The following is an 18,516-nucleotide window of genomic DNA, read 5'->3' on the forward strand; positions in this document are numbered from 1 at the left end:
TATCTTGTTTTTTATTTTAGAGAGAGGCAGATAGAGATGGTGAAAAACATACACCTATTTTATGACCAATGTTATGTTGATAGAAATAGGGCATTGTTTTACTCTCTCTCTATTTCTCTCCATTTTGTCACCTTTGTGTTATGCACTTTCCTTGCATGGATTTTTTGAGACAGCTTACAGCATAACATAGTGCAGGGCTCTGGTCAAAATCATTAGGAGAAAATGTTAAGAAAATCATCAAAACATCCCAAGTGATACATGCACCTTCTAATAATGAAAGAATGATTCTATTTTCTGAGTACTAATGATAGTGGAATCAATGGTGCATTGCCAAAAATGATTTGATAACCATCCATGAATGACTTGGGTATGTCCCATCATTTGGCGTGGTAGCTGCAGAGTTTTGTGCTAAAAAATTGTGGTTGTGGTTAATCTTCGTCTGTGAAACTAATTGTCTTGCTCAGTTTAGTCTAGACACAAAGGCATCTAAGACGTGTCCCTACGAAAGCACTTTGATTTTGGCTGAAAAGTTTTAACACATGAATTTTGCTCAATTTTGGAGATTTTTCTGATAGTTTTTGAGAGGTATAACATAATGTTCAAAAACACCTTTAATGAACAAATAGCGCGATTGAGACATGTTTGATTTGTGTCTAATGTTTGATTTGATTTAAGCCAACTCTTCTAGTTAGTACTGAACCTTAATCGATTAAATTGGGATTGAACATGATACTTTTTGACTGAATTTTGTTTCTTGAGCTGGATAACTTTGAGACTGAAGGAAAATAATTAAATGAAAATTTATAATTTTGTTAAAAATGTTATTAAAATCTAATCAATTTTCCTTAAGAACCCATCAAAACAGATTTAGCCTTATTTTTCCTTCAGACTTATCCGTTTAAATTTATTCCGAGGATTTTTGGTTGATATTTCTGTAGAAAAAGGATAAAAATTGAATTACACTCTTCCCCTATCTCAATTTTAAGTAAAAGGCATTCAAATTTATGTTTGCTTTTCTGAATTACGCCCCTTTTGAGAAGATGCATATTCTAGCATCCCTCAATGCTCTGAAATCATTATTGAAGTATATTTGTACTTTTTAGGATACAATAATCTCAATTGTTTTAACTTTACTTTCTGAAATGTATTGTTGAAATCACATACTTTGATTTTAAAAATATAATTACGTTAATTATATTTTTTAATATGCAAATAGTCTGTATCTAATAATTTATATTTCTAATAGATATTCACCATACGAAAACTCACCACACTGAATTCCTTCTTCTATCATGCATCTTCTGTAAAGAATAAATAATTCTAAACTTTTTTGAAGAACTTGCAAGAAAATAATACATTATATGTACATTATCTTTTATTAAATTCATAACTTATTATTAAATATTACCTACGTCTATTCTAAATGATAAATATATGCCTTTAATATATAATTTGTATTCTCTATGTCTTTATTACATTATTTCTATCTTCCAGTTTCACAAATACTAGTATGATATCATTCAGTACCATTTAACATCCTTCTAGTCCTATTTCGTATTTCTTGATTATCTAGATGTGGCTAAAAATCATGGATCCAAGAGTAAGAGAATGAGGCTGGGTATGTGATGCAAACTATGTGGACGTGGCTAAACATTGCCTGTTGTCAACTTATATTTTTTTTTGAGACTGGTTTATCATTTTTCATCAAAAGGCTGCAAAGTTTTTAATTAAGTGGATCAATGATTTTTATGCCCTCTCGCTTTTTATTCCAGATAACTAATTTTTTCTCTTCTCAATTAAGTATGTTTGAGTTAAGAAGTAATATTTTATTTGTAATTTATTTTTCAAAAATTGACAAATATTTATTCAATCACTGTTCAACCATCCTTACATTGTGCTAAAATAAATTATGCACTACACGATCTTCACTGTAGTATCATGCCTTCCTGTCATGCAGGGGTTTAAGACCCCTAATATGGAGCAAGTAGATTGAATTTATCATTGAGAATGCAGTTTAACTATTCATTAGAGGTTATATGTGATTCATATGACTTTGCAATGGAAGAAGCCTTCGGTCAATGGCTACAGCAAAGCTGATTGTGATTGACTCTTCTTGGAATACATGAAATCAGTTGAATTAGACAATGATGAAGATGATGTACTAGGTGGGTCTTTAATTATAAACCATCTGATGAATTAAAACATTATCTTTATCAATTGTTTAGAATGGAAATTGAATCCAAAGTTAAAATAGCAAGTTAAAATTTTATCCTTTAGCACTTTATATATAATTTTTTGATAACAAGGATAGCGGAAACTAAGTGGCATAAAAAATATCAAATATTTAAGATAGATTCATTGCAAATAACATGGATGATCAGACCTTTAATATATTTGATACTAGTCCATGGTTTTATTGAAAAATGAGCTGTTAAGTATCATAAGTGCTTCCATATCTCTTGATATATCAGAAAAAGAAAATAAGTATATTATGAAATTAAACTATACTTTAAGTAAGGACTTGACTAATTCATCTTGGAGGCGATGGAATATTTTGATGATATATGCCTGTAGAGGAGAAATATGGTATCCCTATGATATGCCGCTCACCGACATGGAACATATCAAACAGAGATGAGGTTCCCTTGTATGGCATCGGCTTTCTTGAAGCTGAATTTCTTGACTCGTTGGCATAGTCTTTATGATGGAAATATATATAGTCTGAAACAGAATCACACATTCCACATATCATTCAGTAGTCATTGATAAAATATATTATTTACATGAAATATTTCTAATGAAGTCTATGAATACATGCTATAGCTTATAAAATTATGCTGATAACATAGTATGGAGATCATTTGTGTTTAAACATGTGTTCGTTATATTCCTATTTGAATGATACTCAAGAGGCACATCAAAATATTCAGATAGGATATCCCTATTTAATAAAATTCCTATGATGAGTATGTCCAATCCTTCATCATTGTAGGGGAGATATTAAGGACAGATAATAGGGTCTCTCTAGGGGAAAATGTTAATTGAACTGATTGATATGAATTACTTGATGATATTATAAATACTTGTCAATCATGTTGATTCATGTCATGATAGTTTATGTAATCCTTAAACGTGAGATACCAAAGACATTGTGTGGATGGATGTTATATTTGACTATGAACTATGATATCCTTATCATTGAATTCCAAGACATCTTATCTCCGAAAAGAATAATTTCATGAAGGTGATTGAGTGGTCAAGATTGAGTGGCCCTAATTATAAGAGGAGACAGGTCAAAGGAAAAATGTGATGAAGTCCTTGGCCAAGGTAGCACAATATTAGAGAAGAGTTTTCAAATGATTTACTAATGCATTATTACTAAATGGGATGACCAACGAGGGTTTGACAGTTGACATAAATTAAGCCATTCATGAGTCTCACGTGGATGAGGGACTCTGCATAAATGGCAGCGATGATGATAGTTGTCCCAGGTGAGAGTTGATATAGTCTGTATCTTCTAGAGAATGAGGTTTTACTTTGCACCCATAGGCTGAAAACTTAACCTATCCACTAGGTTAAATTGATCCTAGAAATTAATATTTTTGCTAATATATTCAAATTATAAGGTTATAAAAAACATACTATTGGGCCATTAAATTTATTAACTGGATTGAAACACAGGCCTAAAGGTCACACACAAGTAAGATTTCTGTAATTTGTGAATATACTCAAAATTTAGTATAATTTTATGAAATCTAAAATAAAGTATGAACGGGGGAGGGCATTATTTTTTAGGTTCCCATGCCAACCAGGCCTCGGTGCAGTCCCCTTTATTCTATGTTTCTGTCAAAGACCTAACTTCTTGTGAGACCTGATGGTGAGTAGATTCTCTAGGCTTCTCAACAATGATGTTTGAGGGAATGACATGGAGATCTGACATTAAGAGGAGGGTGTGTATCTGTATAGATGATGAATATATAAAAGGCTTAAAGAAAATTGTCCAAGGAACCCAGTGATCATATAATTTGTTCCACACAAGGTGATGAAATCATCTGACATTTAACATTGATGAATCATTTCCGATTCTCCATCTAGACTACAAAACTCAATAGTTGAGCACGACGATATGTGGAACGGAAGAAACACATATTGATGGGCTTGTGAGTTGTAGGTCATGGAAAATATGATGCACCGTCATTTAGATAGTTTTCTTCTCTAAAAAACTCTACCCCAAAACCGCAGATTGAATTTTCTCCAGAACCATCACAGTGTGTGGGGTGGGTACTCCACGGTCTGTGCTTTGGGTGGTTCAAAAATTAAACACATAATGCAATAAACACATTACTACAAATTGCTCATGGTCATACATTCCCTAGTAACGTTGTTAATAGCGTTAGTTGGATGCTTGATCCCTCATTGAGTTGAAGTAAATGATTTTGAAAGTCTTATTAAACCTAATAGTATAGTAGTGTAGAACACAAATATGTGGGAAGAGTCATGAATTGGACTATAATATGTGATTTGGGCAAATTGGACTGAACTGATACTATTGGTTTGTGATTCACACACTTACTGAACTGATAATGAGATAAAAAACTGTGACAAAAAACTGAACCGAATTCCATTTATTGCACCTCTCAGGTGTCAGATACTGGGAGACCCGAGGGGCAGCTAAGATCGTTCAACCAGCTGACCCAATCCACCTTTTTGAATTATGGATCTCAAGCATAAATAAATTATATTACATTTTTATACCTTTAATTTTTGAAAACCGGGATGCCCTTGGGGCTGGGAAAACCCCATTGATCAGCTGACCTACTGCAAAATTTTGAAATGAGATTTCCACACCCCCACCCACTGCTGTCTGTCATCACCTGTGAATGAAAACTTAACAGTTCTAAGGGCTCTATACCATATTTTACCATAGTATTTTTTTCTCATGAAGTTTTGGTATAGAGAGCAGTTTTGTTAATAACCTTTTTCAAGTTGTGACAAAATGGTACCTTTACCTACTAAATATGATTGTTTAACCCTTTTAATGATCATTTTTGACCTAAATTTAAACTTTTATCTTTCAACTTTGAATTTAATTTTATGATACTAGTCACTGAACTTATAGGTTGTACAAAAACATAACTGCTCGTCAACTGAACTAAGACCATATAAAAGCTAAGGTAAATGTTTAGGTTTTTTTAAAAAAACAGGATTAGAACCGTCATTCCCTGCTAGTATGCCCTTAGCATAGATCCTAGAATCACTTGAGGTATGATATTAAAGTCCAATCTACTCATTTTGCTTGGATCATTCTTATCAATATTTTATTTTCTATTTACAATCATTTCTATGAAACCAGAATTGATTCAAGTAGGGGAATGATAGCATGCATTTACACCACTAATCATGTTATACATTATATTGATGTCATCATTTATTTTGTACCTTTATGTGGTTATTAGTGTTAAGTTATCTTATTATGATTAATTAGAAAATGCTATGCGTAAAATTGAATAAAGTATATTATGGACTTTTATTTTTAGCTAGTATTCAAGAATGAATAATGTCACAGTAAATATTTTTAGTTATTTATTATTTTCAAGAATTATTGACCTTATAATAGCGGTGGGAGAGGGCATGTGGGTTGGTTTAATGTGCCATAGTTGCAAAGTTAAACACAGTTTGCATTATTGCTTTGTAAGAAAATTAATTGGGTCGGCATTTCTCTAAACTTCTCACTGATTTTGTTGCTTAGGTGTCTTGAGGTAGGATGCGATTGAAACCCTTACAATCTCTTGTTGAAGCTTTATTTGTTGATTTGATCCCCTTCCCTACACATTTATAAGTGAATTTAATTAAATAATATGAGGAATATGATTTAAATAGGCCAAACCCCCTTGTAGATTGAGATCAATCACAACTTACAGCAGAATTATGAGTATTGACTTATTACCATTGGATTCCCAGTTACCATTACCCTCGGAATTTTGAAAATCCACTTGCCAATCCAATGGTAAAAGGTCAACACTTCTCTTTGAATTATCTTCTGACAGTGAACTGTTTTTTCAAATCAAGGTGGCTATCAAATATCCAAGTTATCTCAAGTACTTATGAGGAATTGAAACCCAGACAGTTTATGGTTGGCTAAGTTATTAACCAAAGAAAATACATACTTGATCTATTGTACGATACAGGGATGCTTGGATTCAAACTTACCACTCTGATGAACCCTAGTGTAAAACTAATTTCTCATGCTGGTGACATGTTGTTGGCTCTCAGTTAGTTCTATTGCCTAGTTGGGTGGTTAATTTCTCTTGAGTTGTCCTCGGACATGTCCCATGGCATTGCAGTCATGCATATCTTATGATATCCGAAAGGGCAAGATAGATGAAGCTTAACCATAAAAATTTAGATGCATTTCGATCCTCAAGGCTATTTTGATGCTAATTTGATACTTCATCGTTGAATTTTTTGTCATCTTATCTCCTGAAGAATAAGAAGCGAATAATGTCCAGTCCAGCGCCGAAACCAAGTACAAGGCCATTACTCATGGCCCACGTGAACTTCCCCGTGTCCTTCAATCTTTTATGTAAGTGGGTCTCTTCTTCGGGCCCCACAGGACATTCTTTTATGATTGTGGAACAGAGAAAAGTGGACTGGAAGTACTAGCTAGAGACCGTCATGAACATGGAAGTAAGGTGACCACAAGAGCCCTGTTTCTCTAGATGACAACACCGCCAACATGAAGACCCTTGGGGTGATGAGGGATATAAAGATTAATATTAGTCAGACTAATTCACAGACGGCGGACTACATGCCCTTATTCAAGGTTACATTATTCAGGATATAAAGATGTCTCATATGGTATTATAGGAGACATAGAGAGTCAGAGAATAATGTATCTGTCCAGTGGACTTATAACACATATTAGTATCACAGCAAATAATCAAGCAACACTGTATTATATAGGGGTGTGTTCATCCTTAAATTTATAAAACAGGATCACTCATCGGTGGCCCACAAAAGTGTTCATTGGTTTGATGCCCAGAAATCTTGTCTTTCCACTGCTATCTCCTTAACCTTTCAAATCTCAGATGGTTATAATTTTGCCGATGGTTGTGTGAAGCTTGGGTCAATGCACACTACGACCTGCATGTCTCATCAAAAATAAATAATCTTGGTACATTGACGATAAGTTTTCTTTGGATTTCTTCATAGAGATAAAATGCGGAAGAACCAGAGAGATATATGAGATAGAGTGCCAAAAAAGAATCACCACCTTGCCAAGGCTTTCACCCGAGTGAAGGTACTCAACTGCGTCAGCCACTGAAGATATGCCTAGAAACTTCTTTGGATCCACAGCAACCTGGCAAAAAACTTTGCATTTCAATTCGACATCTTATTATTGGGGATGGAAATGAAACTTGTTGGAAAATTCCAGGAAGAGATAGGGACAGTGCAATGGAACAACCCTGACAGGCTGGGAGCCATAAAAGATAGCACAAGGAAATACTAAAGGCTCAAGTTCTATATCTATGTTCTCACTATAGGGAGATGAAAACCCTAATGTCCAACACAGAAGGCCAACTGAGGACTATCCTTCACTGACAATGAAACCTAATAAATGGTTCATTCCCTTTATTAAGGGCTTACTACTCTAAATTATAATGTTATATCCGAATGGAATAAAATCTTCTCTCTTTTGTAGAGCTCAACCAAGGAGAGTCCATTCTCATTTTCTCTCTGTCAAGGAAAAAAGATTCTAAATGTCTTTGTGGAAAAGGATTTGTAAATAGAAATTTACAACTCGACTAAACTTAAACCCCCCTTTTGGAAGAGGAGACATTTTTACCTTTCAAGTTTTTTAAATATTTTGAAGATTAAATGTTAAAAATAACAAATTTCTTTTTTCATATATTTATATTAAGAAAAATGAAGATCTAGATGCGTCACATAAATAGAAACATGCTTCGATGATACCTTTAACTTTCCTGAAGAGTACAGATCAAAAAGCCGATCCAAATGTTCCTTCCACAACTTTGCATAATGGAGAAGAAAAAATCCAGCCTAGGAAATATCCAGAAATATATAAGACATCAAAATGATTTTTTTACCAAGAAAAATAGAATTCAATTCACTAATATAGGATAGTATCAGCAGAGATCAATTGAAAACTGTTCTTGAGAAAACAAAGATTATGAGATTAACAAAATCATTAGCGTAATGATTGCAAGCAGGAATGGAAAACACTGGTTAAATACAACCTTTTTTTTTCATGCCAATCATAGGACACAAATATGAAAATATTTTTACATACCACAGTTTGACTCTTTGCAAGAATCTTCTCACACAGTCCAGAGTAATTTAGTGGCTTCCATCCATGTTCTCCTTGATACTGAAATCCACGTAGAATATCATCAATACATCGATCTGGAAATGAATTTAGGTTCTACAATCCAGTACGATATTTTTAGCTTCTAATCAATAAATGAATTTTGGCAGGTTTCTCAGTCAAAAACTTCAAGGAAATACTTTAAGTGAGGCGAAATGATTTTGCTGATTAATGTTCTGCGTACTGTGTTTGGGTTCACAAGTTAAGCATGGATAGTTTTTTTATTATTAACTGTAATACTGTACACATTTTATGTTTCAAATAAAAATGGATCACAAATAATTATCAGTACATATCTGTTCAAAATAGGAATTCGCCACTTTGGCTTGTACATGATACGACTCCACCCAGAACTTACAGGCGGGTTAGCTGTATTTGGTCAATGTGATGAACACATGCTCAATATATATTGAGAGAACCTATAAATTTGTTGGGATTGGTTGACGGGTAGAGACATGCGTTATTCTTGAAGTGTTGCAGGAGCAACTGGGGCTGGAGAGATGGGGAAGGTTCCCCAACCGGAGGATAGGGTTGGTTGATCTGTCTTCCCCTGTGTGTTTGCCATATCTTCAGTTTTTCTATCCTATCTCCTTAATCGCTGTATTCTTGCTCAACACCTCAAGACTACTATCGTTGAAAATACTTGATTGTTGTTAAAGATCGGTTTCTACCATTCTTTGGAAGGTGTATCACTAGTACTCGATCCAGCTCTTTAGGATGATCTAATTTTGACGGAACACGGTTCAACAACCCAACAAATTAGTTTAGAACTTCAGTTGCACATTGCCAATGTGCTTGAGCACATAATGGAGCAGATCGCCTTAGTCAACCTTCAGCTAGAAGAGATCAAGCAACACATTCCAACATGTGTTATTGGAGCTAGACCACCTCTTGGCCAATCAAAACCCCAACTCCCAGGTCCGAGGTTAGATTTAGACTTCCCATTCAAATGTGGCGATCTACTGCTTTTGGTGGGAGACAATGCCGACGGTTGGATAACTTGTACTGCATCCAATGGTGGAAAAGGATAATATTCACCTGATTTTTTTGCACTTAGGCCACCCCTCTCAGAAATGTTTCCTTTACACAGAATGAAATAGATTTTGAGATCTGGAGAATTTTAACTAGCTGTTTGCCAACGGTGGAAAAAGATAAGATTCACCTGATTTCTTTGCACTTACACCGCCCTTCTCAGAACTGTTTCCTTTACACAGAAGGAAATAGATTTTGAGATCTGGAGAATTTGAACTAGCTGTTTGCCAATTGTTATGGAATATCTTCTTACAGCCTGCATCAAGAACTTTTTGAATTATGACAGACAACTTCAGTACATGAGTATCCAGGAGAATTTGAGGAACTACTGTCAATTTTACCAAAGATAGCTCCAGAGATTAAGGTGAGTCCCCACCTCCAAGGTTTGAAACCACAGATCTGCACAGAGGTATGCAGATATCACCGTTTTGACTTCCAAGAAATTATTCAGAGAAAAGGTGATATTGGAGTCCTATACACCACTTGGGAAGAAATTCACCAGTTTACTATCAAACACCCCTTTACTCAGCTTCTATTAGTAGAGAAACTCCTCTCATCAACGCATCCCATGGGGTTCTATATCTGGCGAAAAAAAATTCATCCGTTACTCCTAATCATAACATGCATACTGCTACAATCCAAGAAATACCCCAAAGGAAAAGAAATCTGCGCTTTACTAAAGCTGAATTTCGCCAAAGAAAGGAGAAGGGTCTCTATTACCATTGAAATGATAAATAATTACCAAGACATATATGTAGAAAAGGTCTCAGCCTCATTATGATGTTTGACAAGACTGAATTTGTGGAAGAGCAAGATGAAAATTTAGATCTGATGCAGACAGTTGAAACCCCTATACTGAGGGGTCTGCATTTTCAGCACAACTGTCCGCGTAACTCAGAGTCCAGCACCAGATCACACCATCAAACTCTAGGGAAATATTTTGGGATTACCAGTCAAGATCCTTACTGATGAAGGGGATTCCAACAAGTTTGTTAATTCTAGCATTATATCAGCTTCCTCACTTCAGGTTTATGCAGGAGTTCGTTTTGACATTTTATTGGCTGATGGGACTATGCAATCTTCAAGAAGAATCTGCCTAGATTTTTATGCAAGGTGTCAACATCCACCCGGATCTCTGTGTTGCCAATGGGAACATGATAAGCGCCCTTTGCGCACTTATATGTCAAGGAAGAGAAAGGCGATCAGCCTTACACGTGTGGAGTAAGCCGCACGTGCAAGAATTTGAATAAAGGCGGGTCTCCGAATGGCGGGAAAGGGATATAAAAAGAGAAGAGGCTGGCAAGAGAGGGGGCATCGATCATATTGTGGAAGCTCTGGGTCGCTTCAGGAGATTCTCCCACACCAGGACCGAGGATCCGGCCGTCCCAGTCCTCGCTCTCGAATATATCTCTCCGAGATAGTATCCTCAAACTCTACTTTCATCTTGTATTCCTTTCTCCTACTGGATTTTCTGTGACCGATCTTGATAAAACCTTGCCTACGGCGAGTTTTCCTGTTGAATCTACGGTTACTGTCGTATCAATAATTTCAGTCGTGGAATACTCAGTGGATTTTATTCCATGATTGTAGCATTGTCGGGATCCCTAACAGAACAACCAACATCCAACATCCAACAACCAACAACCAAAAACCAATAACCAACAAGAAATAGGAATCGGTTTTAAGCTCATGGACATGCCCCGTCCATAGGATCTCTAAAGTCCTCCCATCATCCACTAAGAATCTCTTCTGTGTCCACTAGAGTCACTAGATGCACTATTAACTGAAAGAGACATCATTCAATCCCAATTACACCACCACATTGTTAGAGCTGAATCAGCTATGAAAAAGAAGGCAGACCAACCTCGCCGAGATATTGAGTTCGATGGAGGAGATAAAGTCTTCTTGAAAATTCAACCCCATCAAATGGAATCTTTAGCCATACACTGTTCTGGCAAACAAACACCACAGTACTTTGGCCCTTATACTGTCATATAGAAAATGGGCAGGTCACATAAAAACTGGAGCTCCCAGAGTTGGGAGTTATTCGTCCAGTTTTTCATGTTTCCAATGTACACAAATCTGTAGGCCATGATTTTAATGTTTTAACTGTTCCCACTAATCTTTCTGATGAATGGGAATGGCAGGTCCACCAAGAAGCAGTGTTAAAAGATACTTTTCTGCATATGACACACAGTTCCTCATCAAGAGGAAAAAACCACCAAATTTTGTAGAAATCTTGGAAGACACCACTATCATTGCCTGACAGTTCCCTTCCTTCCAAATTGAAGACAATTTCAACTTTGAAAGGGGAGTATTGCTATGACTGAAGCCAGAAATTATAAGAGGATCAGGCGGTTCAGTCAATCTAATGGGTACAAGTTAAATATATAAAGAGAATCTACAAATGAAGGGACACATTTCTGGGAGAGGCAGGCATCATTCTTGGAGTCATCTACGGCCCATCATTGGGATACGGGATGGTTGGGTATGGAGGGGCATACCTGATGGAGAACGATACCCTGCTCCATCAAGGATGACGCTGAAGCCCCCACCGTCGTCGGCGACAACCGCCTGCTCGAGACCCACCAGATCGGCCCGCCAAGGCGAGGGCGAAAGGTATCTAGATAGATTTGATTTTCTCGGGCCATTATCCTCGCAAAGGCCCTTTTCGTCTCGTCTTTCCCTCTTCGACCCCTCTTCCTTTTCTTTTTTTTGTTTTAAAACATTTGTATTAGTGGTCTTAAGAGGGGGCCCCTTTCCTAATGGGCTTCCACCTCTTTTGGTCCCTCCTTAGGGCCCAACACCTTCCCTACATAAGGGAAGGAGGGACGCCCTAAAGAGTTAGACGAGTTTGAATTTTTGGAAGAAAGGATCCCCGTTCTGTCCTCTTGTAAGAGGAAGAAGAAAAAAAAAGGAAGGAGAAAAAAGGAGGGAAAAAAAGATAGGGAAATGGAACGGGAACGGGGCCGACAGCTGTCGCCTATTTCCCGTTCCGTCGGATCCCCGTTCTGCCAGAACGGGATTTCGGCGGGCTCCGCTGCCGGAACCCTAGGCGGCCGCTGTCCCTAGGCGCAACCCTAGGCAGCCTTTCCGCACCGATTCGGAGGCCGCCGCCCCGAGCGCTGCCGTCCCGCGACGCCCGAGGGCCACCGCCCCGCGACGCCTGAGGGCCGCTGCCCGAGCATCGCCGTATCGCGACGCCCGAGCATCGCCATCTCGCGACGCCCGAGCATCGCCATCTCGCGACGCCCGAGGGCCGCCACCCGAGCGCCGCCGTCCCGCGATGCCCCGAGGGTCGCTGCCCGAGCGCCACCATCCCGCGACGCCCGAGCGCTGATGTCCCGAGACGCCCGAGGGCCGCCGTCCTGCGACGCTCCGAGGGCCGCCGCCCGAGCGCCGCCATCCCGTGACGCCCCAAGGGCCGCCGTCCTAGGGCTGCCGTCCCTCGCTTCCCCGAGGGCTGCTGCCCCGCCCCGCACTGAGGCCCGTTGCCCCCACGCCGCCCCGAGAGCCGCTGTCCCGAGCGCCGCCTGCGCTCCGCGCCTCTTCCCTGCCGACTCCGCTCTTGAGCCGCGCCACGCCGCCAGTCGAGCGACGCCGTGCCGCCACCGGCACAGCTCCACTGACTCTGCCCGCTGATATCCCCGCATCGATGGGCGTACGACTCCGGGACGACATCGCCAAGAGGAACCTCGCTCCTCTAGCCCACCCGTCAATTATCCATTGTCGTATATCTCTTCGATTTGCACTCTATCGCGCTCGGGATAGAGTAGGTGAGAGTATAACGGACACGAGAGTGTCCAAAGAGCATCTTCCCCAGGTACGGGCTGAGCCCGTCCGTTATGAGAGAGCACCGACAGATTTAATCCGTTCGACGCTGCAGATTACTTCATCGCTCTGACGAGGGTCAGGAGGTCACCGTCACCGTCATCGGTCGCCTGCGCCGGAGCACGGAGCCCGGCGAACCCCATGAGTCGGGGCCTGCACGTATCGCTTGCATCGTATCACATAGTCGCATCTCGATAGGTCCACACCGACGAACGCCGTCTTCGACGACCTCCGCGTATTATCACCCTCAGTATCCGAGCATCGTCCTCGGATACCCCTTCGGGACGACGACTCCGCCGTCGTCCTGCATCAATACCGCTTTCAGTTAGGGAGGTTTACAAGAAGATCAAGGGGAGTACAACAGAAGATGCCGACATTATCCATACATGCAGACGTTTATGGAAACAGAAAGTCCCGTTAAAAGTGCAGATTTTTGGTTGGATGTTTATTAGGAGGCGAATTACGACACGTGATCTCCAAAAGCGCATGATCCCGGACACGTCGACAGCATGTCCCACGTGAAGCCTAGGAGAAGAAGACTGCTCTCACTTGTTTTTTGAGTGTCCTTTTGCACAGGCCATTTGGAGATTGCAGAAGCTAGGTGAGGTGGACGTGATGTCTGACTGGACATGCTGGAGATAACTTGGGGGGTGCGTGCAGAGGATGTTTGAGACAGAGCAGGATCCTTGTGGTCCTCTGGGCTGTCTGGCTGCACTGTAATGAGGTAGTATTTAAGGGAAAGATTGTGTTGCTGGACTTGGTGCTACATAATGTGGAGAATTGTATATCCTACTGGTTTAGTAGGAAGTGGAGGAGGGAAAAAAGGCCTGGCTGGCTGGGCATGTACTTTTCACGGTCATATATAGTATTATTGATTTTGGGTTGATCACCGATTTCAGGTGATCTTCCCTCTTTTCTTTAAAAAAATCATTCTTAAAGTAATTGCAGAAGCAACCTAGGAGCAACAGAAGGGTTATGGAGCCAGAAGTCAGGGTTGGCCAATCCAACTTCCCCTGCATGTTGGCCATATCTTCGGTTCGCCTTCTCTATCTGCCTCCTTCATCCCTGTATTCCCTTTCTATGCCTCCAGAATGTTAGTCCAGGATATTCTTGATTGTTGTTCCAGATTGCTTTCGACCTTTCTTGGGAAGGCCTATGAAGCTTTTACATAATTAATAGGGAAAGTTCATAATGCACAGAGAAGTCAGTAATTGATACGAGCATGAATTTAAAGAAAAACCACCTTGACAGGCCAATTTTGAGGTTTGTGGAAAGATAATGAATTCATCAATACAATCATTCCAAATTACATCATTTATATGGGTATGAGATGATGGTGAGATGATGATGCCACGATCATGATGAATTTACCGTTGGATGATTATGACTATTAATGATGAATATGCCAATTCATCATCATCATCATAGTTCATTCATCATTGACATGCTCCATGCAGAAGCCGGATGCCCAGGATGGTACTGTTCTAATCCTAATCCAAATCCAGTTCTCTTATTTTACCAAAATTTTTTTAACGCATTTCACTTTATTCTTAGACTAAAATATAGCAAAATGTGGAAATTAAAAGAGATATACAACCTATAACTTGAGTTTAATAAATTTTATCAATAATTTCAATAATATTACCTGAGAAACCATTCCAATCACAATCAGACGACCATATATAGCCAGAGCATTTACGCATGTGTGAAACATATCTCCGCCGACAGATTCATAAATAATGTTTACTCCTTCAGGGAACTCTTTCCGCAGGGCCTAATGTATAGAGGTATCATCACTAAATCGAGTTCATAATCAAAAAAATTAGCAGGAATGAAAAAAAACGTACGGATTTTATGTCCTCTTTCCTATAATCAATTACACGATCAACCCCCAACGATTTTAGAAGTGCAGCCTTCTTTTCACCGCCACACGTAGCTACCACTTTATTTCCAGCCAATTTTGCAAGCTGAAAATATAAAAGAAATATCAGCATCTAATAACCACGATTATGGATAGCTATATTTATTTATAGATTTCATCCTATTTCTCACTGACATTAACATGAAACTTATTGTTCTGAAGGGATGAAAATATTTAGGCCAAACAGAGTTGAGTAGTTTATTAGAACCCAAGTAAACAAAAGTTAAGCTTTACAGACATACCATTCAGAATAAATGCAAAATTTAGTGACACACACTCACTCCTAGGGACCTCCATGACTGTGACAGAACAGTGGTATGATCCTGGGCTGTGTCTACGGACAACGTTGGCCCACTAATGAGAAACTGCCTATGGGCTTATGAAGCGTTCCCACATAACAGAAAGAAAACGGTCCAAACAGGCAGGCTGCATCTTGTAAGTGTGACATTCTCTCTCTCTCATTTTCTCTCCGTGTTTCTTTTCTTGGTTGTAGCTCACGCCCTTTCGTCCTGCGGAGGATCTTCCTTGCAATTACAGAAACTTCCCTACCACTTGGAGGTGATAACCTTCCCTCTCCCTAATTCCTCTCCTACATCCCAATCTTATTCCGCTCCCCTCTCATTCTCTCTTAGCTGTTGTACTTATCTGGTTGAAATTTGTATTACATCGCAATTGATCGGCCCAGGGACGAGCCTTATCAAACAGTGGACCTAGTCCCTCTGTAGCATATCCTCCAAGCTGCAAGAGAGAGCATCTCAGACGGGCCTCTCTATGGCTGAGCAGAGGACTCAATGGGGCTGTCCTACTGAAAGAAAAAAAGGCCCCCAGAAGCCCCAAACATGAGAGATCTTCCCTCTGACACCTCCCGGTCTAAAATGAGAAGAGTCTTTTTGGATACCAAATCAGGGGACCAAAACCCCTGATTTGGAACGAAGGGTTAAACTACTTATTTTTACTAAGCAGAATTTGGGTGGCAAACTTTCGAGCCATTGCAGCAGTCCCAGCCACAAAAATCCTAGAGTGCCAACTGGGGACCTTTGGCATCCCCACAATGTCCAACAGACATGTTGTGAAGTGACAAATGCGAGGAAGTCATTTCAGCACATGAGATCAAGAAAAGATGTGACAAATCCAGGAGTGGAGGGACAACACACTCTTGTGCTTCAAACGAAATTCTCAAATGGGCATACAACCAGAGCTTATCACTCACTAGTAAAAAAAATCATTAATATAAATACATGGGAAAAGAAAGATAAGCATGTTCCATGTCATATGTTTTGTGTTCCAATAATGAGGAAAGCCCAAGCAGAGAATGAAGGACTGCAAGGCATCAGTTGAGACATCCAAGGATGTCTTTAATATGCCTTGTTCCATCACATGCGGGGCAGGCAAGGAAGACCACCTTATGCGGATAGGCTGAGAATATACCAGTAGGATGACTTCCTAATATTTTTTGGGATCAATCTAGAGGACTGAGTTCAGTGCAAAGGACTAAGTAAGAACCATGCTGCGCCGTGAACACAATGTAGCAGTGATAGATCAGCTCACACATGGGACGTGTGAAGGGTCAGTGCACACACTGGCAACATGGGGTATGACGTCCAACCTAGTCTGGTGTAATCGTATAAACACATGTGAAGGCAACTAAGCTGCAAGGTATACAGTTGGGGAACCATTGATCTTCTGTGGGACACCAGGCGAAGGATATTTGAGCAGAACATGGCCTAGTCCGGGCCAACAATGTAGATGAGTGTGATGGAAGGTCACACCTCCAGCAGAGGGAAATGCTTTTGGAGGACAAGGTCCTCGATTTTGGGATTTTTTGCTTTACCAAAATCTGGCCAAATCGAGTTCTGCCAACAAACATAATGGATTTCCTACGGAAATGGCTGCATACACATTTAAGCTTCATTATACAGGGACAATGGAATAAACTAAAGCCATGTTTGACATTTGGTGGGGTTATATACCTAACACATTTTTTTTAAAGATGATTATCTACCTAATGTTCCACAGAATGTGCTTGTCAATGCATTTGTATCAGCCCTGAAGAATGATGTCAGGGCAGAAGTCCAATATTATCCACCTTGTAATCATGATAAAATGCAAGACACTGTTTTGGAGGAACATCAACAATGAACGATGATGCTGGAATTGATGTATGAGAAAGAGACTGCCTTAAAGTCCACTGCTAGATCGTGGTATCATTGGCATGAACTTATTCCACGATGACTGGAAAAAACCTACAAAGATTTAAGAAGGAAACTGAGAGAAGAAGAGGATGCCAACAACAGCTCATAGTGGGTTCTCGCAAATAAGAATAGAAGGCCTGAAAGGAAAAAGAAACATATGCTCAAATGCAAAAAGAAGTTTACTCTGGGGTACCAATGCTCCAAGGAACTCACCCGCTACTTGGTTTGAAAAGAAAGATTAAAAGACTTCCTCTAAGAACTAACTGTTCTGCCAACTTGAGGACAACTTGGTACTCTATGGGGGCTTATGGAAATGGGGCCCAAACAATACCAAGGCCAGGAAATTGATACGATTCCTATAAAAGTCTACGAAAGGAGAAAACATCAAGGTCAGAAAACATGGTCAAAGGTTATAGAGAAGAGCACGGGTCCAGGTACTGCTGACCTGGCAGAATAACTGCCAGTTCTTGACTGGTAGTTTAGGAAAGGAATAAAGATACTATAAATAAAGAAGGCGAGAGAGGAGAAGGGACTGGGGTTGAAGACTTCTTGGGCTTACGAGAGCTGGAGGACGGGCTGCATTCGTCCAAACATCCAAGCGGGTTCGCGTATGCCGGAGGGACGATGACGGTAGTCTGGAGGGATATTCACTTGAAAGATCGCGGAGAGCGACTCCTCAATTGTAAGTAATTCGTTCTCCTTTGAATTTACTACCAATTAGATACAAGAAAATATCAGCAATCTAAGGTACAGAGCGTCCATGTAATATGCATGGTTTGGGAAATTGGATGTTTTGCAATCTAACTCTCTTTATTTCTCATGATTATTCTACTCCTATCTCATTCTATAGGAATGACTTCTCCCTTCCCCCACTGGATCCACTTCTAACAGAAAACCTTTTTTATTTGTACCTTCTCAGAAAAAAGTTTCCTTGGTCAACCCCTGTGCAAACAAACTAAGAAACCAATAACAAATGAGAAATGGGAGATCCGTGAGGGCTACCATAAATAACAGAGTTCATTGCTTATGGCATAAATGTCACTTGATTCTGCACTGGGTTTCCATCACACTCAATCCAACCAATAAATCAAATGTAAAAGCCTTCTGTCACACTATATCAACCAAGGATGATAGAAAAATATACATTCCAGAGT

The 18,516-nt window shown here is 39.6% G+C and overlaps 1 protein-coding gene and 1 long non-coding RNA gene across 3 annotated transcripts in view; both read right to left on the reverse strand.

Annotated features, from left to right (window-relative positions):
• Positions 1-6,880: 6,880 nt before the first annotated feature.
• The window catches only part of LOC144704201 (ARP protein (REF)), a 64,746-nt gene continuing 53,110 nt past the window's right edge, over positions 6,881-18,516 (reverse strand). For both annotated transcript variants that reach the window (XM_078576515.1, XM_078576516.1), the window contains 6 exons: positions 15,097-15,216; positions 14,895-15,023; positions 8,312-8,389; positions 7,975-8,061; positions 7,274-7,360; positions 6,881-7,143 (listed from right to left, as the gene is read on the reverse strand). In XM_078576515.1, the coding sequence (XP_078432641.1) occupies positions 7,093-7,143; positions 7,274-7,360; positions 7,975-8,061; positions 8,312-8,389; positions 14,895-15,023; positions 15,097-15,216 (552 nt within the window). In that variant the 3' untranslated portion in view covers positions 6,881-7,092. The remainder of the gene's footprint in view (positions 7,144-7,273; positions 7,361-7,974; positions 8,062-8,311; positions 8,390-14,894; positions 15,024-15,096; positions 15,217-18,516) is intronic.
• LOC144704202 (uncharacterized) lies at positions 8,416-11,040 on the reverse strand. The gene is made up of 3 exons (XR_013581766.1): positions 9,918-11,040; positions 9,760-9,817; positions 8,416-9,674 (listed from the first exon to the last, which is right to left on the reverse strand). It is a non-coding gene; the product is annotated as an uncharacterized LOC144704202 (long non-coding RNA).

Source organism: Wolffia australiana, chromosome 6, assembly GCF_029677425.1.
Source record: "Wolffia australiana isolate 7733 chromosome 6, ASM2967742v1".
NCBI lineage: Eukaryota > Viridiplantae > Streptophyta > Magnoliopsida > Alismatales > Araceae > Wolffia > Wolffia australiana.